Source organism: Notamacropus eugenii, chromosome 1 (assembly GCF_028372415.1).
Source record: "Notamacropus eugenii isolate mMacEug1 chromosome 1, mMacEug1.pri_v2, whole genome shotgun sequence".
Taxonomy (NCBI): Eukaryota; Metazoa; Chordata; class Mammalia; order Diprotodontia; family Macropodidae; genus Notamacropus; species Notamacropus eugenii.
The window spans coordinates 738,859,947-738,878,198 of record NC_092872.1 but is presented as its reverse complement, the minus strand read 5'-3'; the positions used below and the strand labels follow the sequence as shown (position 1 = coordinate 738,878,198).

The 18,252-nt window shown below is 42.5% G+C and overlaps 1 protein-coding gene across 4 annotated transcripts in view; it reads left to right on the top strand.

Moving 5' to 3' along the window:
• The window catches only part of EXOC6B (exocyst complex component 6B), a 607,915-nt gene that overhangs the window by 62,902 nt on the left and 526,761 nt on the right, over positions 1-18,252 (top strand). For all 4 annotated transcript variants that reach the window (XM_072613606.1, XM_072612000.1, XM_072612825.1 and 1 more), the window contains exon 2: positions 13,479-13,644. In XM_072613606.1, the coding sequence (XP_072469707.1) occupies positions 13,479-13,644 (166 nt within the window). The remainder of the gene's footprint in view (positions 1-13,478; positions 13,645-18,252) is intronic.

Here is an 18,252-nt window from a genome sequence, read left to right as displayed (position 1 = left end):
AAGGAAGGAAAACTGAAATCTTCACCTTGTGATATATATAGTCCCTTGTAACAGCTGGTCTGGGGTTTGTGACATCACCTCTTTGCACTTTGAAATGTTAGTGAAGTCCCCGTGCTCTGGTGGGACAGTCTAGAGGCCAGTCCTGTTTCCAGAACTCTGATTGGGGAAGAGCAGTTCTCCTTACCCTAGAAGTGTTATGGTGGGGGAGGGCCTTCATTCTGAGGGCCTGGTGGGAAAGAGCAGTGTCCTGGAGGCTCCTCTTGCTTTCCATCACACAGGAGGGCTATGGATCGATTCTAGGTCACTAGTTACTTTCTAAATGTTAATGGGAATTGACATGTCCTTAATGACTGATTCATGGGGGAAAGGTAATTGAAGTAGGCTTGTGGGTATCTCCTTTGACTGATGATGCTTTGCTCACATCCCTTCTCCCTTCTTGTTATGCTCGCTCCCTCTGTGGCCCATATTATTGGACTCTTTAGTCATCCAGCATCCTTTAGGTGTGGCCCTTGGCTTCTGTGTGATGGTATGCTGCAAAGTGTTCTTCCTTCTTACGAGACTGTTGTGTAGGTAGAAGTTGTAATTGGGTGTGACACAGAAAGAGGATGGGGTTTGAGGGTCACAGTGCAGTAATGACAAAGCTGAGGATAGAAATCACAGCTTTTTACTCCCAGTCTTCCAACTTATCTTTTATCCTCATTAGAACATTTTAATGAAAATAGCCTTAGCCACATGGCATGGTATCTCCCCTTACAGATGTGGACCTGGCCCTCTACGACCTTCTGATTCAGAAAAGACAGGCTACGTAGACATGGGCTTTTGCAGCAGCGTTCAGTGAGCTGGCTGTGAATGCAGAAGACTAGGCCAGTCATCATGATGTAGCACATTGTACTTGGGGTTTTCTACTCATGGGAGAGGGGCTAATGACTCAGGAACCACATGGGGAGCACGTTTTCATTTGGTTTTTCATTTTTTTGCCGCTCACTTTGTTGGGGCAATTTGAAAGAGGATGAGAAATATGAGTTTTTGGCCGTCTACTAGAGAAGGATTGTCCCAGACCTGAAAAGCGATGCTTGGGACGAGGTAGGGAATGGGGCAGAGGAAGTCTGGGTCATTTCAGGAAGGCTTTGGAGTTGGCTTTTACTTTTTAAAACCATAATTCCACTTGTTGCTGATTCAATATTAAACTTTGATTTCTATCCCATTCTTGGTCTTTACTTTGGGCTTAGGGGAGGGAGTGAAGGGGAAGAAATTGGCATTGTCCGTCTTCTGCCTTTATTAAAAAAACACACAAGTCCCCCACAGGAAGGAGTTCATTTTAAGGATCAGAGTGGGAGCGTGTGGAGGGTGCCCAGGCCTGTTTTTGCCTGATTCTGAATGTACCTAATTCCTTCCAGGATTTTGTCAAATGTTTATCATCACAGTCCAGAGCTCTTGGTTTCTCTTCAATCTAGGCCCTGCAAGGCTGGTTAGATCCAAATTCGGAGGCATTTGGGTTGTAGTCTTGAGCATGGCTTCTCTTGATTGTGTTTGGACATGTGCCTTTTGCCAGCTTGGGGATTAACTGAGTTTAAGCTTAGCCATGATGGTCAGAAGCTTCCTCACTGTTTTCTGTCCTTGTAGTCCATTGTCCACTGTTTAAAGAAAGTTCAAATGGCCTCAGGTCTCACTGGAACAGATCTCCACCTGGAAGCCATTTTTTTCAAGGGCCTTTAGGGATTTCTGTCACCCTCCCCCAGGTCCTGGCAGCCTGGGCTAGGCTTGCTCTCAGTGCTTGCCAGGCCTGGTTGCAGTTTAATCATACAAAGAGCATTTTTTCTCCTTGCATTATTTCTTATAACCAAATGATTCTCAGATCCTGATTTCAGTAGACTCTCTGTCATGCACCTTCCAGCTCCTTCTTCCTGGACCATCCCCTCTTAAATGTCAAGGCTTAGGTTTTAGTACAGATAATTTCTGTTGGTCAATATGTTCTGGAGAGAGTGAACTTGAATTTGAATTTGCTGCTAAATCAATGTTTGTTTTCCATTTCTACAACTTGTGTCTGGAGCATTGCAAAGTTGACATGTTTCAGGGGGTTGCCAGTCCCCCTTTTACTGTTTTTTGGTCAATTTCTTTGATTTTATTATTTAGGTAACTCCCAGTAAGGAAAACCCCTCCCCATATAGATTGGTGTTGAAAATTGCCTGGAGAGGACTGAGAAATTAAATGAGTTGCCCCTAGGATCATAAAGACTGTGGAAGGCAGTTTTGCTTGGGACTTGGCACTTGGATACAGGTCTTCTGGACTCTGATCCTGGATCTCTAAAACGCCGGAAAATACTTTGGGCAGACCCTCTTTGAAGTTTGGTTGTAGGCTGGGCTGAGGGTAGGGATGCCTTCTGTTCTGGGCTCACTTACTTGTGGAGGGTTGTACCCTACTGGGAGCCACCTTGTTCGTGGATCCTGTCCCCTTGTTATCTCTCTACTGGTAAGCAGTTGAATCACATTGTTGGGAGGCCTTTTCCCCTGTAAATGACATTTTCTTTCTGTCTTAAACACACCATTCTTAGGGTGCAAATAAATGGTAACGTTATTTCTGGCCATTTGCTATTCAGTGACTACTTAGATGTTGCTTACTGGGCCAGGGATCAAGAATGATGAAATGGATCGGCTCGTCAATAAACATAGGGGGAAGAAGAGGGCACAAGCTTTCATTGAATGCTTATTGCGTGGCAGACACGATGCAAATGTTGTCTCGTTGGATCCTCACAACAGCTCCGTGAGGTGAGAAGAGAACACTGAGGTAGAGGTTCAATGACTTGTCCAGTATTGCCCAGCTAAGTAAATTTCCATGTCTGGATTGGAACATTGACCCACCTGGTGCTGCTCTGTTGTAAGGCAGTTAGGTTGTGTATTTGTTAGATTTTTATCCAGAGGTCCTGTGAAGCTTGACTGATCTGTTCTAAGTTCTTGTGGAGTGTAGCTACATAGATTGCTGAAACCATAGGCTGTAATGTGTTTATGTTGGAGTGTTGTCCTGGGGTTTTCTACTTGGGGGTACCAGATTTGTCCTTTTTGCCTTGGTAGCTTAAAATTAAGAATTTTTACTCTAATACATTTCCTTGTTTCAATATAACCTTGTTCTCTGAAGAGTACCTATTTAGCTGAAATAATTAAATATCTTTCTGCAAAGAAAATGGAAATCTTTTTCCCAGCATCCTGTTTGATAAGCTATGCAATGGAAGGGGGAGGGGTCAATCAGGAATGAATTGCCTGAGTTGTATTTTCATTTATTTCCAGCTCTGCACATTGAATGTTAAGCTTTTCCTCCCAAAGCCAACCATTTCCCCATTGCATCTTGGGAGTCTGGAAGCCATGGATTGAGCTAGTGATGGCAGACTCACCAGCAGTTTCCTACTTCGTTGGCAGAACCTGGGCTCATTTATTTCAATCCTTGAAGGGTTTAGTGGCACAGCTACAACCCCCAAGCCCCATGGTTGGTCTAGCACTCAGCCACCAGATCTCGTGACCGCTGTGGAAAATTACAAAGGCAAAGAGTTCTCGTGGCACATAGACACACGAGCGGCCTCACATCCAGGATGAAGCTGCTAACAAACCATTTCACCCCTCGTCCCCAGGCTGTGATGTCGGTTAATTGTCTGAACGTTGAGGCAGGCAGTAACCTTAATTTGGAATTTCCTTGCTTTAATTGATTTGTTTCCTAATAGTTTGTTGTTGATTTTGCTTGATGTTTGTGACCGATCGCTTGTCTATGCCTTCCTGTTCCTGTAGCTGCTAACTGGAGCCAGGAGCCCAAGGGAAACTTCCCAGCACTATTATTAAGTGCCCTGCCCCTGCCCCCAAGACCAGCCATTGTATGTACCAGGGGGTCACCTTCCCTCCTTCGAGGGAATCTCAGACTCCAGCATTCTTTTGGTTGCATGGTTTATCTAGTGAAACTGATTGGCTACCTTGGTATGTCTGTTACTTCAGGGTCCACAAGAAAGGAAAGAAAGCTTTAGATGTTTTTGATCTTGCTCATGGCATTGAATTTGACCATGGTGGTTCAGCTTGTCCTTAGCTATTCACATGCAGCAGTGGTTTCCCACAGTTGTTTGGGGGTGACTTGTTGCTTGGGAGCCCTCACTACAAGTTGGGTTATCAGCAGCTGGGATATTTAGACACTCCAAGGCCATTCCCTGGGCTGAACATAGAGTCGAGGGTGGTAGAAAGTAGTAAGCAGGTAAAAGAGGCTTTAAACTCCTTTTGACCTTCAGCAGGGACTGTTTCAACATCATACAGAGCGGTTTTTCCATTTTATTTTTAACTTTGGAATAAACAAAAATGCTAATGATGCTTTTATGGAGCTTAATGAGAATAAAATGTTTTAAGATGGCAACCACGACAGAAATTTAAGAATATATGTATAAAAAAGGAAAGACCAAAAAACCCCTGGAATGTGTTCTACAGATGAGTCAGAAACAAAAATAAAAGCTTCACTTCCCTTGTTCTCTGACAGTTGTCTTGGTTCTGAACTTGTCTGCATAGACCTCCTTAAAACTTCCAAATTACCATCACGTGAATAGAGAATTAAGCTGTGATGCAGAGCATAGTATGCAGGTACAGGGTCTCTTGGAAGTCACTGAGCTCAAAATGCCAAGAACTAACTGTACTTTACTTTGGTCCTGAGGAAACGCATGCAGATTACTGTCCAAATCTTTAAGATTTTTACCCCCTCCCAAGAAAATGTCCAAGAATGTGTGGTTTTCATTTGGATCCTTAGGCTTGTTATGACCTCCCGAAATCTATTTTCCCATGAGACCAATGGAGGGATATTGTTTTTCACCTGCTATTTAGACAGTTCAGGGTGTTTAGTGGTTTGATAAATAATGGAGTCTAAGCCACTTTCGAGAGAGGGGGATGCTAGAAACCCAGCCTTCAGTCTTTCTGGCAGTCTGTATTCCTTGGCTAGTGATCGGAGGTTTTCTCTGATTTGCCACACTGCCCCTGGGTATAATTCATGGGAACCAGCAGATTGGGAACGGCAGACCCATGTAATGTGAGTGGCCCCTTTTCTTCCCTTGTTTTTTTTAACCGTGTAGTTTGTTTAAAGATCTTTTCTTCGACCAGGCTGCCTTTAAATATGCTTTCACCTCTTGATGAACATTTGGTTTGTTTGGTTATTTTAAAGTACATTAAATTGTTGGGGGTTTGAGCAAATGGTGTAGTTCTGTAGTCATTAGCAGAGAGAACTCTGGGTGTCATTTTTCAGGTGGAAAATCTCTTTTTCATTAATTATAGTTTGAAGAATTTAGTCCTGGGAGGGATTTAGTGATATGCGTAAGAAAACACGAATTTTGGGGCTAGGGTATAATGTGACCACTACACTAGTTACATGTTGACATCTTTTTAGCCAGGCATATGCATACCATCTCTGACCTGCCATACGTGTGAATCTTGTGAAGGTCTTTGGCGAGCTCCAAAGGGCAGCTAAAATTTAACTGAGCTTCCAAGGGGCCAACATGTTTTCTTGTTATTTGGCTATTATCTCACCTGGTGCAAGCCCTGGCTCACTCCCAGGCATTTGAAGAGGAGAGCTAAACCAGTTGTATGCATGAGTGCACATGAGGTTTCATGAATGGGCTTACTCATCTGTGGCACACCTGGGCTTTTCAAACACATTTTGACCCTTTCCCCCACTACTCTTCTGCCTGATTGGAAATTGGAATCCAGGGCTTGATTTTAAAGGAATAATTCTTACTTTTTCTCTGTAATAATATATCATAAATGGCCTCGTCCTTTCATCCAGTGTGTGTCCCATTTCAGTAGTGTTTGAGAGGCTGGTCGGTGGATCTCTAGAATTTCTTTGGAGAAAGACAGAGAAGAGGAAGAGGAGGAGGAGAAGGAAGGACAGGAAAAAGAAGAGCAGCTTCTGAATTCCTCCAAAGACTGTAATAAATGAGTGATCACTAGATGGCAGCCTCTCTCTATTTTAAATGAAATTTGCTTGGGGGGGGGGAGGGAGGTTGGTGGCAGTGATTCAGGAAGTGATACCTGGTTACTGTTCAGTGCTAAAACCAGCAACGGCAGAGCCAACCTCAATCATCTTTCCAAAGTTTAGACCTGATATTTACCCTAAGATGTCCTGTACCTGTCCTGGGTCCTTGGTGACACTGAGCAAGGTGGTTAGGTTTTAATTCAAAGAACATTCAGAGCTTTGCTTTGAATGTTGTAAAGCAAATGTGAGATGTGTAGGGAAAAGCACGTTACCTCCTTCTTATCTTTGAGGAGAAAACACAATGCTTCCGAGTCTGAAATTGGCCTGAAATGTGAGGAATTTCTCCAACAGTAAGGTTTGTGCCCCTTCCATGTCTCAGGGGCTTGTCTGCCAGAGCTGCTTTTTACTTGGAAGCCAAGCATCCTGGCCAGCATCCTACTTAGGTGACAGCCTCTAAACCTTTCTGCCTCAATGTAGGACTGGCTTGTGCCTGTAGTTGGTCTGTTTGCCTTTGAGCCGTGGCGAAGCTTTGGAAAAGGACCTTAGTGGTGGTTCAGTAGGAAAAATAACAACGCTAAAATGTTAATATGAGTGATAGAAATATAGCCTTTAAATACATACTTTTATTATGACTTTTTTTTAGTCCCCTTTGTTCATACTTGTCTTTTGCGGCTTGAGATATCAACTTGGCTTATCAACACATTATAAGGATTTCCTTTATTCCTTTCATGTTTAAAAATATTGTAGTATTGAAGTGAATTTTTGGAATCAGAAGAGGCCTTGGTTAGTAGAGTCAGGCTGGAGATGGAGAGATATTAAGGAAAAGGACCTGTTTTAATCTGTTTTTTTTAATCTGTTTAATCTGTACATTTAGAGCATTCTCCTTTGCTCTAAATGACATATCCTTTTTATACCATTGACAAAAATTGAAAATTTGAGTGAGGTGTAGAATGTTCAATTTGGAAAGAACCCTTGGAGATGATCTGGTCTGACCTCTCCTTTTATAGATAAAAGGCCTGAGCCCCACAGAGGAAAAATGTCCATTGTTTCAGTCAGTTCCAGACTAAATACACTTCTCCTGTAAATGGGTAATTTCTTCTTTTTTACCCCCTTTTTGATTTTTTTTTTTTTTTGCAATTAGAGTAAGGGAAAGAGAATACCCTGAATGTGCTCTGCCCTCCACTTACCTGCCAAGCCAGTCTTCCTAAAGCATCATCCCACCCACGTCTTCTTCTTGTTGAAAGACCTCCTGGAGCTCGTCCTTGCAGCTAGGATGCCACACAAACACCACCACATGACATTGTGTCCTGCAGTATCCTTCCAGCTGGCCTTTCCTTACTTCTCTTCCAGCTATACTAGCTGACTTGTTCCTGGAATTCAGTATTCCATCTCAGAACCATGTCCCGTGACCGAGGCTGACCCTCCTTGGGCCATGGACCCTGATTGTCTTCTCATCCTGCAGAGTCCTTAGCTTCCTTCAAGGGGAAAGCTTTTCTGATCAAGCCCCCAGCAGTTGCTTTTCTCTTCCTCTTCTGGTTAGCATGGCTCTCCTTATTGGTCTGAGATGTGGGCCCATCCCTCGCATGTCAGCACCTAGGAACTGATTTTTGTATTTTGTATTTCTAGTTTCTTTCATTGTGCCTTGCTCATAAGCTTATTAATAAGTGTTTGAATTGAAAGAACAGAGGATTATTATTTTTGTAAGTCTCAAGTTTCTTTTCTCTGAGGAAATTTCCTTTTCTCTTATGATAGCATATTATATTGTTATTAGCACCCTGTGGGGAGAAAATCAGAAGCTTTTTGGGTGGATAGAGGTAAAGATTGAACTCAAAATTGTGAGTTTCTGGGTGAGGATGGTACTGATGAGGAACTTACTGGTGTTGGATTAACATTAAAACACTCACACATGCACAAAAGCAAACTTAAGGGCACTGCCCATGTTGTTCAAGAGCATCCTAGCAGCATTGGCCTCCCCAAGCTGCAGGCAAAGAGAAACGGAGAGGAAGGCGTGACTGATACCAGCTGTCCTATGGATACTACCCACATGGAACTGTCATGGGTACTCAGACACTGCTCTCCAGCCAACGACAATTCTTCAGTTGTGTCTTTGGTTGAAAGTGTTCATTAACTGGCTGATGACAACTTTGAAAGGTTCCTTCCTTCTTGATGGTTGAGGAAGGCTTCAAATGGAAGGAGATTTGGAATCTATTGCCTTCCCTGGAATAACTTTTAAAGATCCTTTATCATGGTCGCTGAAAACTGAACTTGTATATATGCCAAGGGGTACAACAGAGAAAGGGAAGGGAAAAGAAGCAGCATTTCTATCGCACTTAGTGTGTGGCTCAATGGACCTTCACAACAACCCTGCAAAGTAGAAGAGGCTAAGTGACGTTCCCAGAATCACAAAGCTGGATTCCCTCTCCAGTCTTCATGAGCGCAGGCCTAGAGAGTTAACCATCTTACTTTTCCGTGGGCACTGGTGAGACCTGATGCTTTCTTCCTGATTTCCGGTATAGCACTCTTGGCTCCTCTGACTCCATGTGACATTGGTGCTGATTCTGGAAGTGAAATGATTTCCACAAATATTTTTTGATCTCCATGGCCAGTGCAACTTTCTGGGTGGTACTCACCTAGAATTGTAGCCATAGATTTCATTTTTTTTTTAAGAATAGACCAACACAATGTCTGTCAGCTTGGCTGAAAGAAGTAACCTGGGCTACTCACTACTTACAGTAAGTAGTGAGCCCTGCTTACTGATAGGACTCTGGGCCTGTAGGAAGACCTGAGTTCAGAACCTAAATTAGGTACTTACTGGCTGCTATTGTTTGCCTTTTGTTTTTGAAGAGAACCCAGTGACATTGTGAGGTGATATCTTGACTTGTGAGTGAACTGGATCGACTGACTCTATGGTCCTGAGAAGGTCACTTCACCTCTCTGTGCATTAGTTTTCTCATTTGTAAAATGAGGGCATTATGCTTAATAGCCTTTAAGTCAATAAGTCTATGACACGTGGAATGAGCTGCTTCAGAAAGAAATGAGTGGCCTTCTCTGGGGGTTCAGAAGGGAAGCTCGAATGAATACATAGGGAATGTGGTGGAGGCAAGACTGGTTTAGGAACAAACGAAGCTAGATAAAGTCAAAGACCCCAAGTAACTGTGGTTATGGGAAGGCTGAGGTCAGCAAACTCTTCTGTAAAGGGCCAAGATACTCAAGATTTTAGGCTCTGTAGGCCAAGATGCAAAACCAAGGGTATTAGTTGTGTTTCTAGACAACAAGAGGAAAAACAAATTTCTGCACATTTTTATTGACAAAAATAAAACAACAGCAACAATAATTTTGGAGGTCCTTATGTTCTGCTAACAAGAAGAATGGGATCCTTTTTTTTGGAATAACTTTTCTTTTAGTTGGGGTTCAGCAGTATTTTCTCTCATTAAAATCAATCACAAATGTTCATTTGTTAATGTTGATAATCTCTACAATGAGATTTTATGTATTTCAGCTCCGAAAATATCTCTTCATGTAGATTGGGGCTGCCAAATACTGATATTGATCTGTGAGCACATGATTTTAATCGAGCATATTCATTGCTCAGAAGGCATTTCTAGAATTCTTTTAGGTTCTTCTCTTGATGATTGCCTTTTAGCATGTCATTACATTGCAGATTCATCTCATTAGTTGACAATCACATCAGTTTCACAATTAAATGGATTTTGAAATATGGGAAGTTCTTTTGCACTTTTCATTCAAAGTGCTGCTGGAACTGTAGTTTGAGCTCAGAAAACACGCACTGCAAATTTGTGTGGGGATGGAGACGTCACTTCTGTTAACTTTTGGCAGAGCAGCTTGTGATTCAATATTAGTTGTCTTTGAATTGGTCAGATTCATTAAGAAGCCTTATTAAAAAAAAAAATTAAAAAAAAATAAAAAAAAAAAAGAAGCCTTATTAAGTCTGCAGCAAAAGCTCCATTTCAAGGCGATTCAGTATTTGATAATAGGGTTGGGGTAGCTTTTCTCATTCAGAAAAATTTCAGTCTTGGTCCTGGGCTCAAAAAATTGTAATGAAACCTTTCCCCCTTCCTTCCTCTTTGGACATAATGGATATGCACTGGTAACAAAAGGAGAAGGAATGTTGTGGTATGAAGCTGGGCTTGAAACTTGCTGTTGCTGAAGTGACATCTCTGTCACAACCACTCAGCTCTGGTTGTTAGGGAAAGCAGTTAGGGAAAGCATGTAAATGATTGAATGTGTCTGTGTTTCAATAAAAAATCATTTAAAAATATTAAAATCATTCTCACTTCTTGGTCTGCACAATCCCACAGGTCCTGGTTTGCTGATCCCTGCCCTAGATATATGCTTGTGGAGTGGAGTTTAGAGAAACTATAGGGAGAAGGAAACTGAGGCAGCTAACTCACCTTTCCAGTTGCTTTGTAGTGCCAGAGCCAGTATGAGAATTTTGTTCTCCTGCGTCCGAGTCCAGTGTCCTTTCCGCTACACTGCAACAAGCAACCTTTAGGCATTTAATGTGTGGGAAACATATTGGCATAGTTGGTCGAGAAATACAAATTTTCTGATTTTCTTAGGGGTAGAAGAGAAAGGGTAAGAGGTTGTCAAAGACTTAGATCACTTCTGGCTTGGACCCAGAAGAAAAATTGCATTAATTTAAATCTTGGTAATAGCTCTGCCATTTGCAGTTTGATTGTGGACATGGTGGACCTGATTTCTTCCTCTAGATATTAGAAATAGTTTTTACTGATACACCTTCTGTAGTTACTACAAGGTAGACTCGTAAATCATGAAACTGATAGGTTCCCCTCCCTCCCAGCCCTTTGCCAATTCAGTGTGCTGCTTGACATAGCAACTACACATCTAATAAACACTTATTAATTACTATGTGCCAGACTAGTGCTAAGCATAGACAGATAAATGTGAAGAAGAAAGAGAATGCCGGCTCTCAGGGAGCTTATAATCTAATGGCGGGGCAGGGGAGGCGACCCCTAAAAGAAAGCTGACAAGGTGCAGGGGGAGTAGGGAAGGCACTTCGTGCAGGGCCGTGGTAGAAAGGCGCAAGAAGTCCCAGAGAAGTGCAAGTTGGGTAGGTATTGTGGAGATATCTGTTCTGTGTCCCTCCTTCATTGGTACTTGAGGAGTTCATTGCTTCATCCTTGAGTCAGAGGCACGATTATTTGAATTTGACTGGAATCAAGAGGGACACATCGTTAAAAAAGTGGAGGGGAAGAGAAGCCTCTTTTACAGGTACCACTGAGGGAGAATTCTTGGCCACCAAAGGGATGGAGGGGGTTATAAAAGTTAAAATGAACAATTTTGGCTATATAAAATGAATATTCCCACAAATGAAATGTAGCTGAAACTAAAGAGAAGCTGTCACATGGTAACAAACCCTGGCATCAAATTTCTGATAAAATTCTGATATCTGAAGACTGGACAAAAATATATAAGACTCAAGAACTGTTGTCTAATAGTGGAAGGATATGAACAGCAAGTTACAAAAGAACTATAAACTTAACTCTAGAAAAATGCCCAGTTCACTACCAGTAATAGAAATTCAAAAGAAAATGACTCCAGACCCCCTGAGGTTCCACTCCTCACTGAGGAAACTGGTAAAGATGACAAAAGACAGAAACAGCCAGTGATGGAGAGACAGTGGGGAGACAGGCCCATTCAGTGGTAGAACTGCTACATTGTTGATAGATCTGTAAGTTAGTTTAGCCATCCTGGAAAACAACTGGAACTTATTAAAAAAAAAAATTGACTAAAATTCATACCCTTTGCTTCGTTGTTCCCCATACTGCATAGATACTCTGAGGACCATCAGAGATAAAAAGAAAAATGCCCTCTATACCAGACACTCAGAAAACACTTGTGGCAGCAGAAGCACTCGTGAATAGGAAATGACTGAACTCCTTGTCATTACAATAATAGGGTGGAACAGGAAGACTCTGTAAGAAATGACAAATAGGAGGAATTCAGACCAATAGGAGGTAGTGTCAAGCAAGGAAACAAACATAGGAGCTGAGGAGTCCACTAAGTGCCTCCAATTAAAGTCAAAGGGGATGGGTTGTCAACCTGGATGTTGACCATTACAGGCACAAGAAATCGGACGATGATACTACTACTGATATAACAGCTATTTCTGAGACTGAACGTTATTAATGATAATAATCCTTGTCATAGCAACAACTTTGCAACCCAAGAGGAAGCTGATCCTGGAGCCAGGAAGACCTGGATTCAAGTCCTGCTTCAGACATATGTTAGCTGTGTGACCCTGGGGGCTCTAGGCTACTTACTGAGACTAAAATAGCCGTATTGGTGGATGAAATTCTTTCCTGGGAGTTCCTTATAACAATGAAATCGAGGACCCATTTCCCATCCCTGTTGGGCGCTTTACCTGCATTACCTCATTGGATTATCACGTCTCCTCTGTGAGGCAGGCGCCGTAGAATTCCCATTTTGCCGGCGAGGAAATTGAACTCAGAAAAACCGTGGCTTTCCTGAGTTTACACAGCTAGGGAGGCTTTGAGGTGGGATTTGAATGCAAGTCCTCCTTACTTCAGCCTGCCGCTCTCCCCATGGCCCCAAGCATTTTCTTTTTAGCTTCTCAAATGATGGAATCTTTTGGGTTTCGAGGTGAGGCCTCTTGAATGTCTGTCATCCTACACAGAGGAGGCTCTTTCCTTGATTTAAAGATCTTTAAAAAAAAGTATTGAACACACTCTTACTTTTAGAAAATTCCTCCTCATGGCAACCTAAATTCATTATAGATTATGTGTCACTGGAGCATGGTTTTTTATTCTCACTTTCTTATTAGAAATTGAAAACACTTAGTTATTACTTTTTGTCGTTGAAGTCTGTAGTTAAATCACTTAGTAGCTAGCAATTTATAAATTGCTTTAAGATATGTAAAGAACTTTAAAAATCTTATCTCATTTGATCCTTAAAATAGCGCTAAGATAAAGGAGCTATTCTCACCCTCATTTTACAGATGAGGGAACGGTGACTTGCCCAGGATCACAGAGGTAGAGATTGGTGGTGAACTCAGATCTTCTCCTCTAGCACTCTATCCACTGCGTTAGCTAGCTGCTTTTAATTGTTTTTTAGTCTTTTTCAGGATAATTCTTTTTCCTTTTTGCCTTTCTTCAGAGGTTATACGGCTTAGAAGATTAATAAACATTTCTGACGTTCTTCTCTAGACTCTGCACGTTTTCTTGGTTCCTCCATATCTGTGGAATCAAGCGGTCAATCAAGGAGCAAGTATTTATTAAGCATTTACTGTGTGCCGGTCACTGGTCAATGTCTTTGTGTATTTACTGTACTTCGTGGACTTACAAGAAGCTGATTTGTTTTTTAAGCTATGATGTTACTTCTAGTTTCATCTTGAGATTTGGTTACTCCTAGTTCTGTTAATTGGAAATCCATGTATTCCTACTTTGTTTGGTGATGGTGGTAGAGCATTTACCTTAATGTAAACTCTTCTTTTTTAGATCTGTCTATGATGGTGAGGAGCATGGTCGGTTCATGGAAAAGCTGGAATCCCGTATCCGCAATCATGATCGGGAGATTGAGAAAATGTGTAACTTCCATTACCAGGGCTTTGTTGACTCCATCACTGAACTCCTGAAAGTGAGAGGAGAAGCCCACAGATTGAAGGTGAGGAGGCAGGGAGATCTGGTGAGGCTGATGGGGAGGAAAGGGGGGAGGGTTCACTGGTGTTGGTGAAAAGGCTTGGGACACATTGCAGCCTGGTAAGAAATGAAGTTGGGTGGACACAGAGCCAGGTGAGGATTTTGACAGCTCTTGGGCAGATCGCCTGTGATGGAGATACCTGTGGAGGATTAGAACTAGGGGCTAGAAGTCACTACTTTCAGCCTTCAGGTGACTGTGCTGGTCACCTACCTTATTTCTCTTCGAAATAAAAAAACCCATAGTGAATGGAGCTGTCCAGTGTTGTGACTGACCTTTCTCTTACTCAGAAATTCCCCAGAAATGGGACTGTCCCTTTCCTGCTTTGTAGGAACCTTCGGGTGACCTTGGGGGCATGGAGTTCTCCTTGGGAGGGAGATGTTGTATAAACACAAGATGCACTTTTTTCTTTTCATGAGGAAATAGCTTTGCTTTGGACTCAGTAACTCATTAGATTGAGTCACTTTTCAAATCAGAGCTATAAAAACCGAGAATGTATTGATATGAGACTGACACAGCTTAGAGGAAAAAACGAAAATCAGGACTATGCTAGATTTGAATTCAGTGTTTGTTACTGTAATCAATTAAGAGATCAGGCTGATCAGAAGTCATAAAAAAGGAGTGGCATTTTGTAACAGCATCATTTCCTGGCCATTTTCTAGCAGCTCTACTTGAGCATTGTTGATTGGCTCTTCATGCACCTCACCTAATAAATACAAACACACACCCAACACCATTAGGTGTGCTTTCCTCCACAGATTCTTTAGAATCTCTTTAAAATCATTTTTATAATTGTAATTCTTTATAATCTCCAAATCCACCATCAGAAGATGCTTTCTTGTTCCTTCAGGTAGTTATCAAATTTATACATTTTTTCATGTATTTCTTTTCATTCATCATCTTTACAAAAAGCTTTTTTTTTGTAAAAAAAAAAAAAAAAGCTTTTTCATTTGGGCTCCAGCTCAGTAGTTGTCTTTCATGATATTTTCAGTCAATAAACATTTATTAAGCACCTGCTATGTGTCAAAGAAAGGTAGAAGACAATCTGCTCTCATGGGGCTCACCGTGTAATGGGGGAGACAACGTATAAGTAGCTGTGGCCAGACATGCCACTCAGGAGAAAGTGGAGGTCATCACAGAGGGTAGGCACCAGTATTAGAGAGCATCCAGAGAGGCTTGTGGGATGGGCCTGGAAGGAAGCCAAGGAAGCCAGGAGGTGGCAGAAATGAGGAAGGAGTGTTCCACAAATCAGGTGAAGCCAGGGACATTACCTGGAGTCAGGAGATGGAGTGTCTTGCTTGAGGAATAGTCAGGAGACCAGAGTCACTATTTTGCAAAGTACTTGTAGGGGGAATAAGGTGTAGGAAGACTGGAAAGATGGGAACGAGGGGCAGGTTTTGAAGGGCTTTGAATGCCAAACTAAGACTTTTATATTGAGTGAGAAGTGACATGGTCAGACCTGTACTCTTGGAAGATCACTTTGATAGCTGAAAAGAGGGTGATTGGGAATAGAGAGGGATTTGGGCCAAGAAGACTCCCCAGCAGGTACCAGGGCCTGCACTGAGGTGGTGACTGTGGCAGAGGGAGGGAAGTGGGTGTATTTAAGAGATGGTGCAAAGGTGAAATTGATAAGCTCTGACAATGGACTGGTGTTGGGGGGTGAGACAGTGAGGAGTTGAGGATAACACCTAGTGGGCAAGGCCGGGGGCCTGGGAGGGTGGTGATGCAAGCAGCAGGAACAGGGAAGTTAGGAGGAAAGGAGGGTTTGGATGGAAGAGACAGTGATTCAGTTATGGACATGCTAGGTTTAAGATGTTTATGAGACATCTGATTTGAAATGTCTGAAAGGCAATTGGAGATGTGAGTCTGGTGGTCAGCAGAGAGGTCTGTGCAGGCTGATGAGATCACAAGCAGAGAGGATTGAGAAGGACTAATTAGATATGTAGGAAGAGAATGAGGATATAGCAATGTCACAAAAACCTAAAGAATATCAAAGGATAGTAGGGGATGGATAGTGTCAGGGCTGCCAAGAGGCCAAGAAGGATGAGCATTGAGGAAAGGCCTTTGGATTGGTCACTGGTTACTTTGGGGGGAGTGGGTTAGATGGAATGATACAGTCAGAAGCCAGACTGTTGTGTGTGTGTGTGTGTGTGTGTGTGTGTGTGTGTGTGTGTGTGTGTATGTGTGTGTGTGTGTGTGTGTATTTGTATTTGTAAAACATGTATGTGTATGTGGGGGTCTAGATCCCCCCCACATACATACATGCATACATATATATATAGTATATATGCGCACATATATATACTCATGTATATATACATGTATACATATATAAATTTCTTTTTTTTGCTTGTCCCTGTCTGGCTTTGGCATGATTATTCACACTGAACAATCCTCAGATTTTCTATCAAGGACCCCCTTCACTGATTGATTAGTTCTCCAAGGTTTCTGAAACTTCGTATTAGTGCAGCATGTTTGGAAAGGCTCTGGCAGATCCCAGCCACAGCACCAAGATCACCTAAGGGTCATAGTTGGGGGAGTCGTTGCAGCTGTAGGTCTCTGGGCTCTGGTGTAAGGGGGAGGTTCTTGTTCACACCAGCACTTCCTCTTGAAGCTAGTGTAAATGAAATTCTTCTCTGCCTCATTTAGTTTGGAGGTTGCTTGAAAATGATTTTGGTAATTTTCTGATGTCCCCTTAAAGTGGGAGTACTCTGATTTCTTGTGATTCGGGAGAGTGCTGTTCTGTCACTTCCTTTTTTGTTACATTGATTAACATATTTATCAGTGAACACCAAAGAAATGGAGGCTGCCACATATGAATTTGGCATCTCATGCCTGGTGAACGTTCTCTGAGAACACTCTGACCCTCCCTCCAAGAATAGCAGTGCTGCTTTTCATGGGAGTATTGGCCCCTCAGGAGACAGTAGGGATAAAATCCAAGTTCTTGGATTTCTTCATGGAGAGGACTTAGCCAGTGAGCCTGGGCTGGTTCCCAGGTAGCTTTGCAGAGCCCCCTTGTCCTTGCATGAATCCTCAACCTCTTCCAGAAGTTTTCTTCCTCATCCCCAATATGGTTGAAGTGGGGAAGATCAGTTGAAGTAGAACACCCATCTGAATGGGCAGTAAGAATGGGAAAAGAAATAAAAGAAGAACACTAATTAGGCAAAGGAGATCTACAAAAACAAAGCTGAATATCCTTTTGAAAACCTAGGAAGGCAGATCCCTGTGGAAGCTGGAAAAATGACAATGTCTGGGGGTGTTTCTCTGTGTTTTAGTAAGCCTGATTAGACATTTAATAGAAGAGAATTCAGACTTGGCCTCAGTTTTGGAACAAACTGAAATTATTCCATATGGATTTTCTCCTTTATTCCCCCCACCCCGTAGTTGGAGTCTCAGCATATAAAAATATAATAATCTGTGCTCCTGTTTGGAAACTTTCTTGCATGTTGTAGAGGAAATGAGTAGGGTGGGTTGCCAATGGGAGGGTAACGCTTAGAGTGAAGGGACTACTTTCTGCTGTGCCCCCCAAACTGCTTCCAGGGTGCATTTCCTAGAGGCTCTAGCCTCCTATAAAAGGAGGCTTGAGGGGAGGTCGCTGATGAGAGAGTAGAAGGGAAACTGCATTGTTTACTGACTGATTGTACGTTGTAGAGCGACAGAACCTGAGAGTGGGAAGGAAATTCAGGGGCTCTCTAGTCCAACTCGTGGTTAACCAAGAAACTCTTTTCAGACTCCCTAGCAAACGGATGTCTGGTAGAGGGGAGAAGGGAAGAGGAAGCCTACGCCTTCCAGGGACTATCACTTTTACGTTCACTTAGAACAGCGCCTGTGTTGTGCTAGGATAACTTGCATCTGCTGTTTTTAGTCCTACCTTTGGGGTCAAGCAGGTCAAGTTTAGGTTGTGAAGTAGACAGAGGGAAGGACTTCCTGGGAGAGTCAGTGACCTCATTCAGTCTCAGTTTCTTCATCTGTGAAATGGGGATAATCATAGCTCTTAACCTGCCAGGCTTGTTGTGAAGGTCAGTTGTGATAACACATATAAAGTGCTTTGAAAGTGCTCTAGAAATGCTAGCAGTGAGAATTCTTCTGCATGAGAGCCCTTAGGAAGCTCAAATACAGTATTCTCTTTGCCAGGCAAAAACATCCCCAAATTCTCCAACCAGTTTTCATGTAGTGCATTCTCCAGTCCTCCCATCCTTCTGGCTACCCTCTTGTGGAGATGTTTGATCTTGTCTGTATATCTCCAAATATGAGGTATCCATACCTGGAGACAGTGCCCCAAGTGTGTGCCGTCCAGTACAATGCCCTGTGCACAGTGCAGCTACTGTGGTTGTTGTAGACATTATTGTTCTCTGCGCTGTGTAGGATACTTCAGTAAAGCTATCCAGTGGTTATCAAGTGCTTCCTTGATTTAAGGCACTCAGCAGGGCACTGAGAATATGAAGAGGAAAAATACCGTAGGCTCTGCCTTAGAGGAGTTTTTACTTCCATTGCTTACTCCCTGTTGACTCTTTCTGAATGTGGATCACTCAAATCCTCCAGTCTTTTTCTCAGATGTTTTTGTTCAGTCACATC